This window comes from Azolla caroliniana, unplaced genomic scaffold (genome assembly GCF_043228905.1).
Source record: "Azolla caroliniana isolate FFs.n. ecotype wild unplaced genomic scaffold, voAzoCaro1.0.p SCAF_459, whole genome shotgun sequence".
Lineage (NCBI taxonomy): Eukaryota > Viridiplantae > Streptophyta > Polypodiopsida > Salviniales > Salviniaceae > Azolla > Azolla caroliniana.
Window position 1 is genome coordinate 1 of NW_028230894.1, and position 24084 is coordinate 24084.

Consider the following 24084-nt stretch of genomic DNA (forward strand, 5'->3'; position numbering starts at 1 on the left):
ATTGTGGTTGTCACAAGAAATGTGCGTGACAAAGGTGCTCCAACGATTCAGCATGTCGGATGTGAAGCCGGTTGGGTCAACACTTCATACAAACTACAAGTTGTTCGGAAAGCAAAGTCTGAAGACCAAGACGGAGAAGTTAGAGATGATGAAGATTCCATATGCCTCCGCCGTCAGGAGCTTGATGTACAAAATGGTGTGTACGCGGCCAGATATTGGATATGTTGTCGGAATGGTCAGTCGGTTCATGAGCAATCCGAGAAGAGAACACTGGACTGCAGTCAAGTGGATTCTCCGGTACTTGAAAGGCACTTCGAGTATGTGCCTCCGATTCAGCTCAAGAAAACCCCAACTTGAAGGATTCACGGATTTGGATATGTCGGCTGATGCGGATATGAGCCGGTCAACGTTCAGATATGTTATGACAAATGTCGGGGGAGCATGCGTGATACAGAAAGTTTTTCTGTTGTAACCGCCGGTTGGCGAAGACATAGGGCTCAAGGTCATTGCCTCTGAGTCTCGCATTGTATCCTCTTCTTATAGTGACAATTGGAGTCTATGGGCTCCTATGGTTTTTCCCTATTAGGGTTTTCCACGTTAACATATTGTATCTATCTTATTTCTATTTTCTGTTTTCTTCCATTGAGTGTTTAAGACTCAATTGTGGTTGAGAACCATTTCCGCATAGAAATAATATGCCATCCAATCTAAAAGTGCCATGGCTCCATGAAGTCAACCTATTGTTGGGTTGGATAGATATTGAAACATGATGAAAATACTAGTGAAGCACACATAGTATACCAAAACCCTAATGTGGCACATTAGCCTTTATATCCATTTATTGTAGATGCATTTGATACGGTAGAGGTCGCATCACATTCCAACTTATTAATACACATAAAACAATTACCTTGTAGTGTCATGAAAAGCCAACTAAGGGAGATCATCAAATGAGATCCAAGCAGGTACTTCCACTGTTGTTGCATGACCATATAATCATTTCATGCCTTTAACCTATGCCAAAAGTAAGCAATATTCTATGTTAGGAGTGAAGGAACCACAATTATGTATCTATATGGGCATTACACATTTCAAACCATCCAGAGTCTAAATTACAAATGCTTTTGTGGACAAAATAATGGCATGGCATGCATCCTTTCGATTCAGCAAGCTAAGATAATTCCCACACACCACTTTTTATTATTATTAAAGGATTGTCTTCAATAGTATTAAGAAAAAGCGCCTGAAGGCTACAACTTGAACCTAGTTGCCAGGAGGTTACAAATTTTCTTATGTAAAATAATCCTAAATATCGAACTTTGTAAAAGATGTTTAGATTTGTTGATATTCAAGAAAGACTCCATGGAAGTTGATATTACCATTGAGGCTTCTGAGTTGACATTGTAAACAGGGGCAACTTTTTCCATAAGTGACGAAGCTTTTTCCTTCTCTTGTTCATAGTATCTGGGGAGCCCTGCATATTATCATACTGGCCACAAACTATTGCCATCAAGTTCTCCCATATCTCAAGCAACACATCTGAGAGATAAATGTCTATCACATCATAAAGTCGGTTACATCGATATTTCCATAATGCCCATAACATTACTATGGTCACTGTTTTCCAAATCTGGACAGATCGCACCTACTTTCAAGGTTGCTGAAAGGGACTAACTAATATCAATCTTCTATTATGTACTCTCATTGCCTCATGAACATCATTTGCCTCATACAGCATCAAGCTGGAATGTAATACTCCCCACATCATTGATCCCCATGAGAATAGGCAACCTACATTGATTGTTCGGAATAAAGACATGACTTTTTTCCATACTTGTTGAGCAAAGGGACAAGACCATAGGACATACTTGGTAGTCTCCTGAGGTTCATGGCAAAAGCCAGATTGCTGCAAATTAGGTGCGACATTCCCTTTCAATGAATGACCAACTGGTAGTGCCATATGTACTAATAGCCATCGAAAGAGAATAAATTTAGTTGGTCCCTTGAATGACCAGATCCATTTCCAGTAGGTTCTCAAATGCAAAGTTGAGACACCCCAGTTGGTCCAATGTTTTTGAGTTGTTGGTATCGTTACATTCCGAGAGAGCAGTAATGATCTTCCAAGTTTTACTGAGTACTTAAAAAAGGGGACCTTTACGATCTTTTCCCCCAAGGAGTGTGACCAAAGCCAACCCCCCGGATCGCATGTTAATCTTGCAACAAGATCTTTTGCGTATAACCATAGGATATCACTCATATGAGCAATTGACGGATAAGGATCAAGGATCCATTTCTTTCCAGTTTTCGCAACCACTCTGACTGGTGCATTTCGCAAGTCTTGTAGATAACTGCAATCAGATGTATAAGATTGCAATCTATTGTTGTCTAGGACCTCAAAATAAGAAACACACCATTAGGTGAAACTCTCTTAACAGCCATCAATGTATCATTTGTGAAGCATCCAAACCATAGATGTTCCTGCATGGGTTGGAAGGTTGTAAACAACTAAGAAAATGTTGTTAATAAGGTAGCAATCATTATCTTGGCACCATGAACTGATTGTAGATGTGCAAGATGATCTTCTTGTGACATTTGCTGAAATTGAGTCCAAGTTCTTACAGATGCAATTGGCTCATTATCCAATTTACCCCAAGCAAGGGGAGTTTGCAGGCCTAATACTTTTCCTACATTATCCCGAAATAGAGAATTGGCAAGCATAGGCTGATTAAGTAATGCATCCATGTAGAACGTTTTTCCTTAAGCAAAAATGATTTAATCGCATCCCATGCTCTTATTATACCTAAAAAAAATCTATTGGATGCAAGATTTTGCCTTGGCAGTTTAATATCATTCAAGAACAACCACTTTAGAGAGGGTGACCATATGCTCCTCTTGTCTGAGGAGTTAACTGCATTAACTGATTTAAAAACATTCCTTTCCAAGCTTCTAATCTTGGCAACAATCCTCTGATCACAAACATAGTCAAGAGAGCTCTTGACTGCATCAAAGGTGTTGAGAAATCGATGCGGAATAGATCACAATAAACGAACTACGCGCTGAAGTACAAATTACAGAAATGCCAGAAAAACAAGACACACAACAATGGTGCACAGAGATTTACATGGAAACCCTAAAATGGGACAAAACCACGGGAACAAAACTTCACTATACAAATAGTGGATATACAATAGCGAGAAGGTTACAACACTCTGTCGAGTGTATCAGCCACACAGGGCTCTTCGCGTCTGTTGTTACTCACACTGCTATGGCGTCGCTCACGCTACTCTCTCTCACACACTCTTGCGTTTTTTCAACTTCTACACTTACATTGTTCTATTCTAAAAGTTTGCCCTAGTTGCATATATACTTACGCAACTTTCTAGTTGTTTACATATGTAGCCCTCATGGAGCGCACACTTAAACTATTTATAAGTATAGTCTCCCGAGTTGGCTATTTACACGATTCCGGTTTCGGCCAAGGCTCCTGTTTTCCGACTCTTCGATTGTCGGCTTTCCGAACAGTCGGATCATCCTCCCACTGGAGGGACATATTCCCAACAAAAGGTTCTATCAAACCCAACCCTCCATTGATTTTAGGTTGAATCAACACATTCCAAGCAACTTTGGCTATTATAGGAGAGCCATGTTTCCCCCCTTAAAGGAAATTACCGATCAAGCTTTGCACTTTTGTTATTGTTGATCTAGAAAATAGCCACACAGATGCTATAAACCACATTGATGCCAATAGTATTATGTTTGCTACTACAACCTGACCTGCAAAAGACAATTGTTGGGCATCCTAATACAGTAATTTATGTTTTATTGATAATAGTAATGGAGATAGTATTACGTTTGGCCTTAAATCTAATCCAACCATACATCCCAAATATCGAGCTAGCCCACCATGATGAAACCATCGGAAAGCAGGACGTAGATACCACGCAAGGTGAGTTTCTGCACCCACCCAAAGGCCGACTGACTTATTCCAGTTAAGTGATGCACTTGTAGCATCTGAGAAAACTTGAAATCATTTTGTACCTAGCCGAGATTTCCAATCTCCCCATCAACATAGAGGGTTGTTGTTATGTACACATAACGTTGGTGAGGGTAGGTCACCAATATTTACATTAGTGAAAGGTATGTTTACTAATGTTAAAAAGGGGACTAATGATTGGATAGAAGGAATGATAAGTGCATGCACTATCATGAATTGGACAACCAATGAATGGAGAGCCTTTTAGAAAGGCACATCTATTCAAGGGGCCTAGCAAAAGGTATAAATATGAGTCTTAGCTACCCTCTTAATCACATTACGTCAGAAAGTTGTTGTCTCATCCTAATATTCGGTGGTATGGGACATCGGTGGTAGGTTGGCTATGTCTAGATCATAGCTCAGGGGTGGTTGGGTGGAACGGGTTCTTCTATCCATTCTATTTTCCTTCTTTTACTTTAGTTTGGTCTATTGATTAGTAATAGACTCTTAACAATTGTATCATCTGCAAACTCAACATCCACTACAGTGGACTGTGTAATAGGTAATAATATGCCTTTGATACCAGCAATTGACGATCTTGGGTAGGAGGACAAAGCTTCCCCAAACAAGATAAAAAGAAATGGGGCAAGGGGGCATCCTCGCCTAACAGAACTAGAGATAGGAAATAGTGTCCCGTATTCTCCAGCGGACAAAATTGAACTAGAAACATGCCTATAAAGGGCTGAAACACCTAATCTTGACAGCACTACCTCAAGAAAGTCCCAATCCACTTTATCATATGCCTTTCCAAAGTCAAGCAATAATACTACAAGTTGTTGTTTATGTTGCTAAGCTAATGCAACCAATTCCCAGAACAAAAAGATATTATCAAAAATACTTCTATCTTGTGGAAAACTAGACTGTGTGTCATGAATAATAGACAGCAATACATCTCGTAGTGTAACAACAATAGTTTTTGCCACAATCTTATACACAACATTAAGCAATGTTATTGGCCACCACTTGGAGACTTCATCACACTGAGCATCCGACTTAGGAATCATATATATGATTCCTTTTGTCCATTCCGTAGGCATATTAGCACTTGAGAATATTAAATTAACTGCTCTAGTAAGGAGAGGACCAAGAAAATCCCAATAATGCAAATAGAAGCCAATTCCTATTCCATCTTTTCCCAGAGAAACATCATTACCTAAGCATTTAGCCGCAACAAAAACCTCTTGAGATGTAAATCACACACCACATTTTTAATATAGATTTAGTTAATGATTCTTAGTATTGGTCACCACATTCAGAGAAAACATAAATATTGAAAATATTATGGTAAACAAATAATGCATGAGACTTGCACATTTTTTGACACTTGTAATTTTCATATACATATGACAACAATGTGTACAACATTGAGTAAATAAAAATCTAAGTGATTGTTGTGCTAGTGAAGAAACATTTTCTATTAATCCGCGTTCATCAAATTATACACATCAAAACCTTCGATATAGATTGTTTATACACGAGGCAGTACAAGCACGTTACATGGATGGTTAATATAATGAACCCAACAATTTACCACAAATTCTGCTCTCTTGCGATGTTCTCATAAGTTTTTGTTGATGATAAATTCATTTTGTGTTCTATGGGATGATTCACATGGTCCAACATGTGAATATGTTCTCTCAACCTGTTTCACATAGGAGAGTGGAATTCAATGCGAGCGTGCCCCTCATATCACAAGGTAAGACCAAAACTTCACAACATGATAATTTTCAAAATATCGATTCTACCCCTAATCACAAAACTAATAGCATGCCATTTTGAAAATATCAAATCTACCCTTGACCACAAAGTTAACGTAGTTTACTTGGGTTCAACAAAAATACCTGACACTTTCTAGGCTTCACTCTCATTCGTCCTTCTCTCTCTAACTCAACATTAACTCACTTTTACCTTTATCAATATGAGGGATAAATGAGACTTTGATTTACCATTGTAAATTTCCTAGCTATTATTGAGAAGTATAAATATTCCTTGTCTATGAATAGAGAATATAGTTATTTATACATACACTAGTTTTCCTCATATGTCCATAATGTGTGTATCAAAACTATACATTCCAAAATACACCGGCAAAAATAAGATTGTAGGGGCTCTTTATATAAACTCTAATATTAGGTTCTTATATAAACTCTAATATTAAGGGTTATCTAAGACGGAAAAGAGATGAGGAAGTACCTTAAATATATCAAGAATTAACGAATTTGAATGATATCACAAACTTTGGCTAAAAACAATCATACTTGAGAATTCAAGGTAGGTAGAGCTTGTTTTTGCACTTGCATCGCCATACTTCAGGGTAATATTCCATGAGCCCTACTTTTGTTCTACCGGGTTGAATAGGAGCACGAATGGGTTGGCAAGGAATGCAACTTGAACATTTCTTTACACACATGGGAGGAGTTGATCCAACCGAAGACAACATTCTTTGGCCCAAGCGTTGCCGACTTTGAACTCCATGGAGGGTTATAAGAGTACTACCTTTGGCCACCTATAATGGGAAAATTACATCAAATTTGAGTCTAGATCTATATTTAAAAAGTAAGCTAGTCTGTAACTTTATTAAAGTTGTCACCAGATTAGCTTATTGGGAACATCACACGAATACTTATGGTACACACAATGATGTAAGGCATCTTCTATACTATGAGTTTCACTACTAGTTCCAAGAATTGATAATGACTACAAATCTTAATCAATTTCTTCGTAAAAAGGTATCCTCCTATTTAGTGGTTGTCACCCAAGATCTAAACATATTGATATAATCATGGTCATTTTTCATTAATATTCTGTGTGGTGACGATTGTCATCAAATGATCAAAAGGAGAGTGTATAACTCTAGCTAATTCAATTAAGTTTTAAATTCACAAGAATGATGAAGGTTTCCAAGAAATAGGCAACACATCCAAGTGGAGGGGGGGAACCCAATCTGCTTTAGTAATAGTAGTGAAGAAAGAGACAATTCTTTGTGACAAGAAGTTTTTGACATTTTCCAACCCATGTGGGAAATGAGCTTTTATTCATTCTCCATTATGAGCTTTTTACATGCAAGGCTCACTAAGTTCAATGAGGTCTTAACTAGAAGTTCTAGATGTTCATAATAAGTTTTAGACGAAATCCAATTAGAAGAAGTTTTAGACATTTTTTTATTTGGCATGTGGGAGAAGAGATTTTACTCATTTTACCCTACAAAGTTACCCAGCTAGATATGATGATGTCTAAGCAGTTATTGACACCCATGATGTTGAGGGGTGCCTTGTGCTACCTCTATTTGCCACCACACCATCATGGAGAGCATAAAGTGAGAATTATGGGAAAAAACAATCAAGCTAGAGCCTCTATGGTTCTTGAATTCTCTATCACAATAAGCTTTTTATATTTTTCAACTGATGTGGAAAAGAGCCCACCCAACTTTCACTCTTGTTTTGTTCCAATGTTTACCATTATCATACCTTCCTAGGTATGATGACAGCCAAGAGGTCACCATATGACACAATCTCAAGGACTTCCTTGAGCATCATCAAAATACCAGGGATTAATTCCCTTGCCTTATTCGCAAGAGCAGTATTACCCTTGAGTCCATGTGGCTTTCCCTAGGGAAGGATGGCATGGTCATACAAACATGCACACACTTTTTTTTGCAATTCATAATTTTTACAAGCGAGAGAGCTTGACATAGAGAAGTAAAATTCCTAAAAGAATGTTGGAAGCATGAAGCAAGGAAGTTTAATGTCTCCTATACTCGATAAGCTAGAGGCATTCCAGAAAACAAATAAAGATATTCATGAGATGCTAAGAGAAGTATAGCAACTTCATCCAATCCAAAATGATTTCTCCAAGGCATTATATGGTGTGTTGTTGGTGGGTTGACTTACAATGGACTTGGGACAAGTAGAGTGTTCACATAACCAAGGACCACACACACACATACATAAGCATACCCAAAACCCACATAAACGCAAACTTATATGATGGATGGCATACATACATACATACATACATACATACATACATACATACATAACACATATAGATACATAAATATGGGCAGACACACTCATAAGACAAGCAAAACACAATAACTCCCCCATCATCACATATACGACACTTTGTTGACAACATACATACATACATACATACATACATGCACACACATGCACTCAAGTTTGAATACATAAACATGTATGTGTTTGTGTGTGTGTGTGTGTGTGTGTGTGTGAGTAGGAGATGTGCCCCATTAACCTAAATTTGAAATCTTTAAGAGACGTATGTAATATAATTTGTGATCATTTTTAAGATGATCAAATAGATTTAAAGATGAATTTGATGAAGATGGAATTCGAAAGCTGAAGTTCTATATCGATCAATATTAAGAGTAACTCACGACAGATTTCCTTTTTCTTTCTCCACTTGCCTTCTGATGATAATGATGATGATGGTGGTGTTGGTGTTGGTGATGATGATGAATCACTAGTGGGATATGATTGTTCACACTGTTATACACATTACTCTTCTTCACCTCATAATCTTTCTTAAGATGACCAACATCACTCCTTACAACATGTCTGATCTCTGCAAATTAATAAATCTATTGATCAAATTATAGGGTTAATTAGAGAATTAACTTCAAATTACTGGAAGTGGGCTAGGAAGTACCTGGTGAATGAGCTGATGATTGCATTAAGGCATGATGATGAGGACGAAAAGCAGCCAGGGTAGTAAACTGACTGATTTTGAGGATGAGGAGGGTCAAGCAAAAGAAGTCCGAGAAGAATCTGAAGAAGAGGTTCACTAATTTGGGCCTGGAATTAGAGGTTAATCTGCTCCTCATTATTGTGTGCTAAATGTGGCCATCATTATTGGAGCCAAAGAAGGGAGGGAAAGAAGGTGGGGGTAAATATGTACATATATGTATGGTGAAGTATGTATGTATGTATGTATGTTGTCAACAAAGTGTCCTATATGTATGTGACGATGGGGAGTTATTGTGTTTTGCTTGTCTTATGAATGTGTCTGCCATATGTATGTATGTATGTATGTATGTATGTATGTATGTATGTATGTATGTATGTATGTATGTATGTTGTCAACAAAGTGTCCTATATGTATGTGACGATGGGGGAGTTATTGTGTTTTGCCTGTCTTATGAATGTGTTTGCCATAGGTATGTATCTATATGTGTTATGTATGTATGTGTGTGTGTGTGTATGGTTATGTATGTACATAATATGACCTGTTGCTCTCGATATTTATCGATCATTTTGTGTATAGATTGTGCGTGCCATGTGCCCTACGTCATATTATGTCCACATCTTATCATCCCAAAATGTGCATTCATGACGTGTCTCGTTATGTCAATATCAACTTGATTCATCCTTGTTCGCTCATGTGTCAATTTGTACACATTAGTATGCCCCTTTGTCGGGGGGCTATCATCCATGTTCTTATGTAAATATTCACTTGTGCCGTCTTGTCTTGCTTGTACAATCCACTCTTAGGCATGCATGCCTTAGTATGGCTATCCTTGCTTCAATCTTCCGTGTTTTTTGATGGCTCAACGTGATGTTCCACATCATACTATGTCATTTTGTTATCAAACTAATAAATAATCCATTGAGTTGAGTTTGACATCGTACTTGCAAGCTCTACTTTGATGATGCATGTGCATATAGCTATATCATCATAGTGTCAATATAATACGCATATCAAACATCATTATCCAATGGAGCATGTCTCCCCATCAAGATAGTCGATAAATATTAGACATCATTCCATGTGGATGCGCTTGCTATGTATGCATGTATATATATTTGTGATATCCATGTCTGAAAGAGCATGTTGTGTATTTTAAATCAAATTGTAGACATGTGATCCAACATCAACACTTTATTTGCATGCATTCGAGTGTCTAGATAGGTGTGCAAGGCTTGCTAAGCCTACTTGTTTCATCTAAAACAATCTTGGCAAAAAATTGAAAAATCTTCAAGTCTATATTAGATCAGTCATAACTCTCTAAGATTACAAACATGTAGTTTAGTTAGAGATTTCCTAGGTTGATTTTATTGCATCAATGTAGTGCATTTGTGGGGGTTGGCCTTAAAACTACGTTTTGGGCAAGCCTTGTATACATCTAGGTGTGCATACATTCTGTGTGCGGATAAATGAGATACATGTACACAAATAATGCATGTCGATATCAGAGGGAGGGGGCAAAGGTACTCTCTAAGGCAGTGTGATGGGATGTTCAAAATGCGGAAAAAAAACCAGACAAACTTCACATCATCTTGTCATGTTTGATTTTATGCCTTTCCACTCAACAACAAGGACACACAAAACAATTGAACGGTTCTCGATTTATTTCCCAAATTTTTTACAATTACTTTACACTGTCTTGTTCATGTCTCCAGGATTGTGAAATTACCGATACATTTTCAAAATTCGGAATGCTTCACATGTCTATGAGCATGTTTAAACTATAGTGTGAATACTGGTACAAATACTTGCATTTTTTAACCACATATTACAAACATGAAGTGTTTATATTATTATTTATATATATAACACATGATGCCCAAAGAGAACAAGGTGCACTCGAACAAATCCTTGCAATGCATAGGTAAATACTTGACAATGGACTTGAATCTGTATGACAAGAATTGAGTATGATGTGAGCTCAAAGATAATTTTACCACATGATATATCATATGCCTTGATTGTCTACAAAATGTTTGTGAGACAAGACTTGATACTAGGACACAAACCTAAGAACTAGAGAAGTAAATGCACTTTATGAGCGTTTGATGTAGTCGTCTAGCATATCTAGTTATATGCTATATTCTTTTAATTTACACCGAAGTGCATATGCTTGATGATTGTAATACTTTCACTCCACATTGTCACTCGTAGAAGTGGATACTCTAGTTTGCACATGGTATGCACATTTGTTTCACATTTTCTCAAATTTCAACACTAAGTTGAATTTCAATGATCACTCTATGCAACTCAAGTAGGTTCAAGTTTTGGTGAGGGTGTATGTAAGTAGTCTTGGTTCCATGTAAATAACATGTTTTAATCAGTACCATCATATGAGTCATGGTTTTCATTGCAATAAAGTGGACACATACCCTTGGTTGAATAGAGAATCATATTTCATAGAAATTGTAAACCTTGGTTGAATGGCGGAACGTAAAAGAGTCAACAAAACCATGTCTTTACACATTAGCTAAAAAAATTTAGTTCTGAATTCACAACAAATATCTAGAAATTCCAATGTAGATGTGATAGCTCATCAATGCTTTCATTAGTTGTACATTGAAGCACTATAAAAATTCATATAAATTTGAACTCAATGTTTTCCAATATCCAATGCCCGCACTTTCTAATGCATATTGAGGTTTTCTTAGGTAAGCTTATGATGTCAATTGATTTGATGTATGGTTTTCAAAAAAATTCATAAAGCCTATAAATATTGTATGCTCAAACATATATAAGTGTAGTATCGAGGTTGCTTTTTTATACGCTTACATTGACATTGTTAGGCTTAAATTTGATGCCTTTGATTGAGATTGTAACATATTTGCATTGTAATATTCTTTCTCAAAACAATTTCAATGTGAACCATGTAATTAAACTCAATTTCTCAAGGCATAACATATCATTTGAGATTTAGATATTCTAAAGAAAAGTAATTAAATAATTATTTGCTACTAAAGATCTTTAGTTTTGTTACATACATGGATAATGATGTATTTGGAACACATCACATGCATGTTGACGATATTTTAATGAAACATTCTTATCCCCTTGGTGTTGTGCAATGTTGAGAGGAAACTCTTGTATATATACTTTTAGCATGTTTGTATATGTTGACGGTCCTATTAAATATGCAAAACCTTAGTGGTAGAATACAATGTTTTTCTCATATATTTAAGTTTGTATACTATGTAAGCATATACCAGTGTTTATCAGATACCAACATGGTTTTCATGATCATAAAATATAATCAACTTCCTATTCTGCATACTAGAACATAATTAAAAACTTTATATTTCCTAAATGCCAATGGTAACTTGTGATCTTAATGTATGAGGTGGCATTACCATGAGTAATGATTCTTCAAAAAACTTTTACAAACATGAAGTGAATAAACTACTATAATGTATGGTGAGAATACGCAATGACCAACTTTGGTTGTGGTGGTGGAATGAGCAGTGACGGAGTACACTGATTAGATGTCACTAGGGTAGCTTGGACATGACAAGCAACTTAGATCTATCTCTAAGAAGGTGTCTTAAAAATCTCTTTGTATCCTAGAACCCATGGGCTTTGATGTTGTCAACATTTCTCTACAAGTTTATTGTAAATAATTTCCTTGGCACATTGTTGTTGCAGACCTTTGGAAAAAGTCAGTTGTGTGTGATTGTCCTAGTGTCCTATGTGTTGATATAAAAGTTGATGTCCTATCCTTGTGAATTAGGTCAAGGAGGTTATTGCCAAATTATCAATATTGAGGCCACTTGATATAGGATATTAGAAGCCTTAGACTAGAAATGAACCCTCAAGTAGGAGACTCCCAATGACTATGAAGTAAATGGAATTGGTGAGAAGCAAATGTACACTATTAAAAAATACTTCAAATTGTACTGATATAAAGCATCTTAAAATGCACTTGCAAAATTACAAAGGAGAGAAAAAGAAAATAAGATACTGGAATGAATATAATTGAAATATTGCATTCTTCATGTTGCCTGTACTTCCATGTCTCTTGCTAACCATTTGTGTGAGAGCGTTGATCCATGTGCTCATAACAAAAGATTGCCCTTGGGTATCCATTAATGAATGGCCTTGTAGTATTGTTTTCTCCCGTGTGTCTCAAGCAAACAATGGTAAGACAACCACAAATTATGATAATTGTCATATTGAAACCCATGGTTAGACAAACACCAAGTAATTATGAAGCAAACGCTCCTCCTTTCCCATTAGAAAGTGGTGGATTTTGTATGGTGGCTATAATACAACCTATAGATCCATTCCTCTCACATGTTTGTCATGAAGCTAATCACAAACGATGTGAAACACCCTAACTCATGTACATTTTTACAATTTCCTTACGTACAATTTTACTAGATTTGTTAGGTTCTTGTAGTTACACGAGCATACCTATATGGTGTGAGGTTTTGACGCTAGAATATTACAAATTCTAGGTGCTACATATCTCTTTCGATATAAGCCCACACATAAGATTTTGCTGGATTAAGAAAGGCTAAAAAGTGTTAAGAGTGATAATTGAACGATATAACTTGATATTGTGCAAGTTATTTAAGATAAACAACTAAAATAGAACAAAAGGAATGCACAATATGCCATCCAAATTTTCACGTGGAAAACCCTTTAGAAGTCATAAAAAGTCACCAAATCAAGAAACAATCCACTATTAATGGATAAAAAATGTACACCAAAGTCTTACTCTATATAGGCTCGAGTGTTACATAAAGACGAGAGAGAAAAATTTCCTTTTTAAATCTTAAACCCAACTAGAAAAAATAATCCCAAATAACTCACTGAGAGTAGGTAGTGATGAAAGTGGTGATGCCCACGTTGGTGCCATCCTTTAGTTGGCGTACAAGAAGGCGTTGATGGAGGAAGCAAAGAACGCTAAATTGAGCTCTCAAGTTTCAATTTTGCACACCTTAAAAAATCTGTCCATTCCCTTTGCCCTCGTGCCACTTATAAAAAAGTGAATGAACACACACACACACAGACACACACACGTAAATATATATATTTGTGAGCTTGTTCACACTATATTAAAAAATATAACTTTCGGTGTCCATAATCCAATTATTTGGCTAGAAATAAGTTAAAATATAAGGGGAATGGAAGATAAGTATTAATTCTAGTGGTGTAAGTGTATAATTGTGGACTTAGAGTCCTAATTGAACCAAATTTGACAAAATATCTTTTCGTAGGCGCAATGACGAATGGTGACCACTTAATCAGGGCCAAAATTTGACACGTTAGTATCAAAGTTTTTTGACGGACATTTTTTAAAGATGTATGTCATATGACATAAGATTGCAAAAACCGTTGTGAGAGGTGAAGCAGAATAGGAGCCGCGGAGCAGGAGTTGAAGCGCGTCCCTGCGAGAGGTGAAGCGGGAACGAGGCCGGAGCAGGGCTGACTCGTGTCCACCTGCTAGTGCAGAGCGGAGGTCTGCAAACGTGGGGCACACAGGCCACCACACCCTTTCTGCAGGTCCTGCCACTTCTGCTGACGCCCCACAGTCGGTAGTCGTCATAGCCTCCACACCATAGTCGTTGCCGTTGGCCCATCTCTACGGCCGTTGTTGATTCCTCTTCACCCTAAACCCTAAACTTAAACTTCAAAAAGTGGGATAGTACCCCCAATCACAGTTCGAAAAGTGCTAGGAGGGCTTGTTGATCCCAAGAGATAGGGAAACACAGGACAGGATCGAAGGCTCTGAATTGCGAGACAATGACACACCAACACAAAATAAGGCAATTCGAGTACTGGCATATACTAGGCATAAATGGATTGTAGATCCTAATCCGATCAAAGTACAACTAGATTGGCACATATGTACTCTTGAAAACACATGGCTACATAAGGTTAGTTGGGACCCTTTGCAATGGACATGGTGTGATACTTACGCGGGGCAAGGAAGCAAACCCATTCCTTTCTTTCAATTCACAACTAGATTGGGTCGCCATATTCTAGCTGGTCAAACCGCCCGAGAGCCAGCTGTCGCAAAGGTCTAGCACACATATCATGTTCCTCACACAATTATCACCAAGTTCTAGCAGGAAATCTAGAAACAACAACACACGAGAAGAATCACCACTTTCCAATGGCTAGTAATACATAAGTCACTATCGGTTGGTGCATGGCAACGTGTGAACCTTAGCTCTCCTAATTGTGTAGCGTGCCCAAATGCAATAGAATCAATACGACATGCTTTGTGGGACTACCCAGAGTCCCATTGAATATGGTGGGGGGTTGGCTACTTATTGCAATTTTGCCAAGTGCAAGGCTCAATCAAGTGGGGAAATGTATGTTGGCTATCATGGCAGGCCCCAATTGACAAATACGAGCATCAAGAGGAGGGGATGACTTTGGTGATAAAAGCACAAGAGGTTTTTTTTCTCCACCAGCGGCAATGTCCACTCAACTCCTCTTAATGACAAATCTCAAGTTGTGTTGAAATTGGTCAACCCAATAACTCTTCGGATTGTATGGAAACAACGGTGTAGACAGGTCTTCTCCAACCAAACCGCACAACCAATAATGTTAATGCAAGAGATATGGAGTGAAATTGTAGCTAGTCTAAAGAGCCAATATGATGGCCTCAATGGCGGCTCTGATGGAGTTGAAAGACAATGAATAGCCTTTATCTAACAATGGTTGTCCTCTCCCTTTCTTGAGTCAGTGGGCATCCACATAAGATGGACCTATCATGTCCCTACAAGGATTTGTAGATAATAATCTCATATCTAAAATTTTATAACTAATGGACGAAAAAAAAAGGATTGCAAAAACTAACATGTCATTTCACATACAAATTTAAAAAATGAAAAGCTCTATATAATGCTACATTGTTATACATTTCATTACTATAAAAGGTACACAAAGATACACAAATGAGCGTACCTATCTCACAAAGATAATGAAATACATAAAATAAATATCGTGTTAATGTTTTTACTAATAAGTATATAAAAAAATTGTTTTTTGGGGGAAAAAAGAGGGTATTGTTTTGGAAAAAGGGTTATCTTTTTGTAAAAAAAAAGATTCTTTTATTGGGAAAAAGGGCTAGTAAAAAATTTAGTTTTAACTTAAACCTTAAAACATTAAAATCAAACCTTTAGTTTACATCCTTAGAGTATTTAATATAGTTTATTGAAAAAGGTTTTCTTTTGGGAAAAAGCAAGGTATTTTTTTGGAAAAAACGTGGTTATTGTTTTGGAAAAAAGGTTACCTTTTTGGAAAAAAAAATGTTATCTTCTAGGAAAAAAGGTTAGTTTTTGGAAAACAAAGGTTAGTAAAAAATTTAGTTTTAACTTAAAACTTAAAACATTAAAATCAAACGTATCGTTTACACCCTTAAAGTATTTAATAAAGGTGATTGTTTAAAATTTCAATCAAATTTAAACTAATATTATTAGGAAAGAATAAATATTTGAGAATATATACCATTATTACATCATGATGATATTATTTTAAGCATGTACACACTTCATTATTTTAAATATATTATTGTACACACTTCATAGTACATACATACATAGATTGATATATTCGCATTCGTGGGGCCTCCCCCACGAATGCATACGAATTAGAATACGAATACAAGTAATAATATTCGTTTTTTTCTTTTTTTTTTGGAAAAAAAAATTGTTTCTTTTAACGCTAGGTAGTGAGCTAGCAACACTGAACAGTGAGCGAAGAGGCCACACCCTACATCTTCTTCTACTTGATGCTTACACCCTCGCCTCCCCTTTCGGCCTCCAAATTAGGGTTTTCGGCTGAAAACCCTAATTTCGACCATATTTCTTCTTTTCGGCTTGCATCCTCGCCTCCCCCTCATCCTCTAAGTGTCACTTAATTATTATTCTCACCTCCTAACCTAGGGTGGTGCTAAAACCTTAAATTTGGCTGAAATTAGTAACCCTAATTAATTAATTAACGTTTTAGTAAATTATTTCATTATTAATGAATTAATTAATATTTTAATTCTTAAAACCCTAATTTTGTGTAAAGCTAGGAACCCTAATTAATTGATCATTCGTGAATTAATTAATGTTTTAGTAATTTGATTCATTATTAGTGAGTTAATTAATATTTTAATTCTTAAAACTCTAATTTTGGCTTAAATTAGGAACCCTAATTAGTTCATTAATCATGAATTAATTAATGTTTTAGTAAATTAATTCATTTATGTAAATTTAAAATGAATGGTTCTGTAATATTCTTGGGGTCATTTTTTATTCTCAAATATGACGAATATTACGGATGGAGAATACCAAGAATATCACGCATGGGTCAATCTATGCATACATATATTTAGATGATAATCTGGAAATAACAACATGCGAGGCGAATTACCACGTTCCAATGGCTATTAATACATAAGTCACTACTGGTGGGAGCATGGCAACGTGGGAACCTTAGCTCTCCTAATTGTGTAGAGTGCCCAAATGCAATAGAATCAATACGAAACGCTCTGTGGGACTGCCCAACATCCCATCGAATATGGCGGGGGGTTGGCCGCTTGTTGCAATTATGCCATGTGCAAGGCTCAATCAAGTGGGGTAATATATGTTGCCTATCATGGCAAACCCCAGTTGGCAGATACAAGCATCAGGAGGAGGGGATGACTTTGGTGATAAAAGCACAAGAGGTTTTTTTCTCCACCAACGGCAATGTCCACTCAACTCCTCTTAATGACAAATCTCAAGTTGTGTTGGAATTGGTCAGCCCAATAACTCTTCGGATTGTATGGAAACAACGGTGTAGACGGGTCTTCTCCAACCAAACCGCGCATCCAACAATGTTACTACAAGAGATATGGAGTGAAATTGTAGCTAGTCTAAAGAGCCAATATGATGGCCTCAATGGCGGCTCTGATGGAGTTGAAAGACAATGAATAGCCTTTATCTAACAATGGTCGTCCTCTCCCTTTCTTGAGTCAGTGGGCATCCACATAAGATGGAACTATCGTGTCCCTAGAGGGATTTGTATATAATGATCTCATTTGTAAAATGTTATAATTAATGGAAGGAGTTTTTTTTGGAAAAATAAATAAATATATTTAGATGATAATATGTGACATACCCAATGATGGTACTATATGTGTCATATATATATTATATATATGACATACAAAACGATGCCTATCCGGCTATCGGCTACAAAACAGTGTGCATTTGGATCGATACAACTATTCGGATCCGTCATTTCCCTAATAGTATTTATCTATAACATATTACTACTTACGGCCTTAACTCTTCCCAGTACACACCTCCGCCTCCGGATCATACTGTCATAGGCCAACAGTCTCTTGACGGACATTTTTATTAGGTGTATGTTTTTGACAAGCAAAATGGCCTCTGACGGGCGTGACACCCGTCAAATTTTTGCCTTGTAAAGGACATAATGCATGAATAAACAAGCAAGCTCTAATTTAATATACTGGAAAATGCCTCAAGCTATTATAAGAGGGGGATTATGGTAAAATTTCAGAGGGAATTATTAAGGTTCTATAATTATTCATAATTTATTAAAGGTTCGTTTTAGCGTTTTGAAGTGAAATTCAACCTACAAAGGTGCAAATGTATTGACTTAATTCACTAGTCACTAAATTTATGTTTGTTTAATTACTTTCTCTTCATTATTAATGTACACTTAATGCCACTTGCCATGGGGCCACTGCAATAGCTGATGAGTCAAATAATGTGGGTGTCAATTATGTATGGGCATTTCAATGTTATTTTGTTGCAATAAGCACACAGTGTTCACCAATACAAAAATGATGAAATCTACAATTGTGAATGAATAGATGTCGGGTGAAGAATGATTTAAACACATGCACACATAACTCAAAAGAGTTAGAATAAAGACACATCCATGTGTCATGAGTGCCACATCACGACTATAGAAGATGTGCATCGAGGCATGTTTTCAAGAATAAAGGCACATCCACGTGTCATGAGTTCCACATCACGACTATAGAACATGTGCATTGGGGCATGTTTTCACCTTGCTACAAGTGTCACTTCTTTATGCTACAAATGATGCTCTTAACAACCCTTATGACTCCGTCTATTTTGCTATTGCTCTCTCTCTCTCTCTCTCTCTCTAACTCTCTTGTGTTCTCTTGCTTTTGAGGTCATGTTGTTGCGTAAACAGGCATGAGTGTCTACTTGAGCGGAACCACGGGGGTCTTGGACTGAGGACGCAAAGATTAGGAGGACACGAATGTAGGGGAACTTGGCAATTAGGAGAGATTAAAACGCTTGGGAATAGGCTTAATACATTTGATTAATTGTAGTGCACAAGATTAAGATCAAAATAAACTCAAATTAAGATCTAGATTCAAGATTATACAAGAAATCCCTTTATAATGTAGAGTTTACAAAATATACATAATGAATAAGCACAATGTAGAAGTGATATAATGAATGATTAGAAGAGAATTGTGTATTGTTGAGAATCAAGCTCAACTTCTCGGGTGTGGGAACACACTTTAGGATACTCAAGTGTGTGAACACCCCACCTCCTTGTATAGTAACTAGTGTGTCATAAAAGTTAATGTTCTATGCCACATATTCTTTAGGTAATTAAGACTCGACCTCTTTCCCAAGAGGCGCTTCTAGTGAGAGAATCTAGAGAGAAGGTGATTATATAAGGACCTTCTCCTTCTCGTTGTAACGTGTTGGTTATTCTTGCTTCCTTTGTAATACAATTTTCCGATTTTTTTGTAATCGTGAGCTCTCTCTCTCTCTCTCTCTCACACACACACACACACACACACACACACACACACACACACAGTTCTTCCATTGTACATAATCATCAACGATTCTTTACATGGTATCAAAGCCCGTGGTTGCTTGATCGAAGCCCATCGCCTCTACGTGTGTTGTGCCCGATTTTGTGTTCGGAAAGAACCGACTGATCATTGTAGCAACAATCTGCAGAGTTCGCATCAAAGAAGAAGAAGAAGAAGCTTGACATGAATACTTAGATGGGAAGCGCTCTTCCTACTGAAAAGCTCGACAGAAACAACTTTGCATCTTGGAGGTACAAGATGCAGCAATACCTTGTCGGCCAAGGCTATTGGAGTTATGTCAAAGGGGCAAATGAGAATCAACCCTACCCAACACATGCCGACTACCCAGCTTGGGAGCAAGTAGTGAGTCATGTGTTATATTGCCTTGCATCATGCGTCCATGATCACATGCTCGGCTACATCAGGGAGGCCAAAACACCGAAGGAGGCATGGGGGAACCTCAAGAACATTTTCGCGGCCAACATGACCGCAAGAAAGGTTCAACTCCGTCAAGAGTTGAATGGTATACAATAGAGGGAAATGTCAATCGATAACTACACATTGAAGATCAAGGAGTTGTGCGATGCCGTCGGGTCGATCAATGTTAGCATTAACGATGATGAAATGGTGCAGATTTGTCTCGGAGGCTTAGCACCTCGATTCAAAGCCATTCGGTAGGAAGCCCTCACGAGGGAGAATCCTCCCTCCTTTGTTCTCCAGTCGATGCTACTAGTCGAGGAGAATCATGTTCGAACAAGAAGCAATGTGCAAGAAGGACAAATGCTCTATTCGAACTTCAATGGAGGAAGAGGACAAGTTCGGGGAAGAAGAGGCCGATTCGGCCAAGGCCAACACAACCAACAACAACACCGAGAACATAACTTCTATTACTGACAAGACGTATCGAACGCGCGAGGTAGAGTGTCTGGAAGAAGGGGGAGCAATTAGGGTGAACCCAGCCGACAAAACAATCCCGCTTAGTGTGGATACTGTGGTAAATTCGGCCACTATGAGACAGAGTGTTGGAAAAAGAAGAGTGAGTCAGCCTCCACAAGCCAACAACTCACAAACTACGCCTCCAACTCCAACTACGACAATCGTGGCAGAATGTTTGTGTTGAGGCACAGAGAAAACTCGATGACAACCTCCAACCCGACCAACACCTCCAAACCAAAAGATGTATGGGTTGTCGACTCGGGTGCATCCAACCACATGAAATCCCACGAGGATTGGTTCAAGGAGCTACGAAAGCCCAAACGACCCGACTATGTGGACACTGGGGATGACACAATTCACCCCATTCAACATGTCGACAATGTCCCATTTGGCGAAGAATGCAACCAAACCTACATCAAGAACATTCTGCATGTTCCTACAATAACAAAGAACTTGGTCTCCGTTGGCCAGATAGTTGAACAAGGCATGCAAGTTTGCTTCAACCATGGAGGATGCTTCATCAGAAAAGAAGGCCGACTCATTGCTCGCGGTCAGAGAGAGGGTGGGATGTTCATCCTTGACTCTCACGAGATGAACTCGGCAATGTATGCCAAGGGCTAGAGAGCTGGCACTGACATAGAGTTGTGGCACAAGAGGATAGGCGACATCAACCTCCAAAAGCTCAAGGGAATGCAATCGAAAGGAGTCGTCATCGGACTCCTGACCTTTACTTAAAAGGAGAGAGCAGGCGTATGCGAATCTTGTCAATTCAACAAACAACACCGACAACCATTCCCGAAGGAAAGGAACGTAAGAAAAGGGATCCTGGATGTAATACATTTAGATGTATGGGGACCAGCCCAGATGACAACATTCGGTGGTTGCCGATACTACGTGGCATTCATCGACAACTTCTCTAGACATACCTGGATCTACCGTATGCGACAGAAGAGCGAAGTGTTCATACACTTCCAAAAGTTCAAAAACAAAGTCAAAAAGACAACTGGTCAACGAAAAAAAATTCTCAAACCACCCATGCACAACTGATGGTGTAAGGAAGTTATTCAATAGAAGTGAAAAAGAAGATAAATGTAATTGACTAGCCAGTACATTCAAGTGGCAAATAGGTTCGCTTATATTGGCAAAGAATACTTCTCTGACACCTTTACAACATACCTTCGACAAGAAAGCATCCGACGAGAGTTTACCTGCCGACACACACCTCAGCAGAACGGAGTAACCGAACACAAGAATCAGCACATACTCGAGGTGGCAAGGGCAATGATGAACGAGAAACCTTTGCCAAAGTCATATTGGGCTGAAGCAGCGAATACGGCCACTTATCAGATGAATCGCTGCACAACATCAGGAGTGCACGTTGTTACCCCTTGCGAAAAGTTCTATGAGAAGAAAGCAGATCTATCCCATGTCAGGATATTTGGTTCAATTACATATGTACATATTCCCGACGAGAAGCGGCAGAAGCTCGATTCCAAGTTAGAGAAGTGTATACTCGTAGGGTACTCTCTTGAGAAAAAAGGGTATAAGTGCTTCAACGCCTCCACCAAGAAGGTACGAGTGAGTAGGTATGTAGTATTCGACGAGTTAACATCCTAGTATACAGTCGAATCGGTCCCATCCGACATAGTCGAAACAGAGTTCGACACAGATACGGAGGAGAATGATCGACCGAGTCCCACATAAGAGGAAAGTCCAATCTCAACTAGGTTGAGTGCACTTCAAGAGCCTCCAAGAGACCAAAGCACGTTGCGGCCGAATCCGAAACAGGACAAAGGAAAGGCCAAAATGCTTGAGTACGAAGACTTAGATAGAAATGAATCGGACCACTCACCCGACATTGAGTATGGTAGACTAGATGTGCCCATCATGAGAACACCAAGAGAACCAGTCGATCCACTTGAGAGAAGAATGTAGTTAGCCGATTCGGCTACAATGACTACATGGCATATAATTATGCGTTCATGATGAAGGTGGCAACAGTTCGAGAACTAGAAACCTTTTCTGAAGCTGCGAAGGATCCTCAATGGGTCGAAGCGACAAATGAGGAGATGCAAGCACTCTCCAAGCACGAGACATGGGATCTCGTCCCTTCTTCACACCACCAAAAGGAATTTGGATGTTGGTGGATCTTCAAAGTGAAGCACAATGTCGATGGTACTGTCAATCGGTACAAGGCTCGGCTTGTGGTGAAAGGCTACACACAGACACACGGTGTCGACTACGAAGAGACCTTTGCCCCGGTGGCAAAGATGACTACAATTCGAACCATGATCACGCTTGCAACAACAAAAGGGTGGCACCTCTACCAAATTGACGTAAAGGATGCCTTTCTACAAGGTGAGTTAGACGATGAGGTGTATATGATACAACCACATGGATTCGGGTCGACTACACATTCGACTACTGTCTGCCGACTCAAGAAGCCTCTCTATGGCCTCAAACATGCCACCTAGAGCTTGGCGCTTGAAGATAACCCAATATCTTCATCAAATCAGCTTCAACATGTCCAAGTCTGACAACTCTATGTTCATCTGGAGCGACTCTAGAGGACAGGTATTTATCATCATTTATGTGGATGACTTGGTCATAGGAGGAGAGCATTTAGCAGATATATAACACATCAAGAAGCTCCTCTCCATCCGATTCGAAATGAAAGACATGAAGGAGCTTCATTACTTTCTAGGAATAGAAGTAATTCGGACTCGACATCATGCTTTCTCAAAGGAACTATATTCTCAATCTTCCTTACAAGTTTGGGATGACACAATGTAAGCCTGTCACTACTCCTCTCGATCGAAATCTAAAGCTAGATGTTGACTCAAGCACTAGAAAGTGTGAGCCGACACACTATGGTCAATTAGTCGGAAGGCTCATCTACCTCACAATTACCCGACCCGACTTGAGTTGCCTGGTCGGCCTCCTTAGCCAGTTCATGCAAACTCTGTGAGACATCCTTAGCCAGTTCATGCAACCGAAGCTGAGAGCGTGTTTTGGTCGAGGATGTTGACCTACAACACATCAACACAAACCTGCAGATGACCGACATCTTCACCAAGGCCCTAGGAGTCGACAAGTTGCAGTAGTTCATGAAGAACCTGGGTCTTTTGACCATCAACGAACTGAGCCTGAGGGGGAGTAAGGAGCAGGAGTGAACTGGTCATCCGAACCAACCGAAGCCGGAGTCGATTCATAGCCGACCCGAAGACCAATACGAACCAACCATCCGATGACCGGAAATTGTGTTTGAAGGGGCGTGTTGAGAATCAAACTCAACTTCCCGGGTATGGGAACACACTTTTCTGTAATCATGAGCTCTCTCTCTCTCACACACGCGCGCGCACGTGCACACACACACACACAGTTCTTCCGTTGTACAGAATCATCAACGATTCTTTACATGTATTGTAGGTTTAATTGCTAGGATCCAAGCTACGTGGTCTTTGACGTGGCCTCGCCTACCATCAATGGCTATGCCACCTTTGTTGTTGAGATAGTGTCCTTGTGCCACTTT

The 24084-nt window shown here is 38.5% G+C and overlaps 1 protein-coding gene across 2 annotated transcripts; it reads right to left on the minus strand.

The window, feature by feature from the left end:
* Positions 1–5613: 5613 nt before the first annotated feature.
* LOC147848210 (uncharacterized) lies at positions 5614–8945 on the minus strand. 2 transcript variants are annotated; one of them, XM_087338593.1, is made up of 4 exons: positions 8705–8945; positions 8463–8620; positions 6292–6539; positions 5614–5675 (listed from the first exon to the last, which is right to left on the minus strand). In XM_087338593.1, the coding sequence occupies exons 1-3, from the start codon at positions 8877–8879 to the stop codon at positions 6300–6302; spliced, it is 573 nt and encodes a 190-aa protein (XP_087194719.1). In that variant the 5' UTR covers positions 8880–8945; the 3' UTR covers positions 5614–5675; positions 6292–6299. The 2 variants fall into 2 exon arrangements, with proteins under 2 accessions (XP_087194719.1, XP_087194718.1); XM_087338592.1 differs by lacking the exon at positions 5614–5675 and having other exon boundaries at positions 6212–6539.
* Between the last annotated feature and the right edge of the window lie 15139 nt (positions 8946–24084).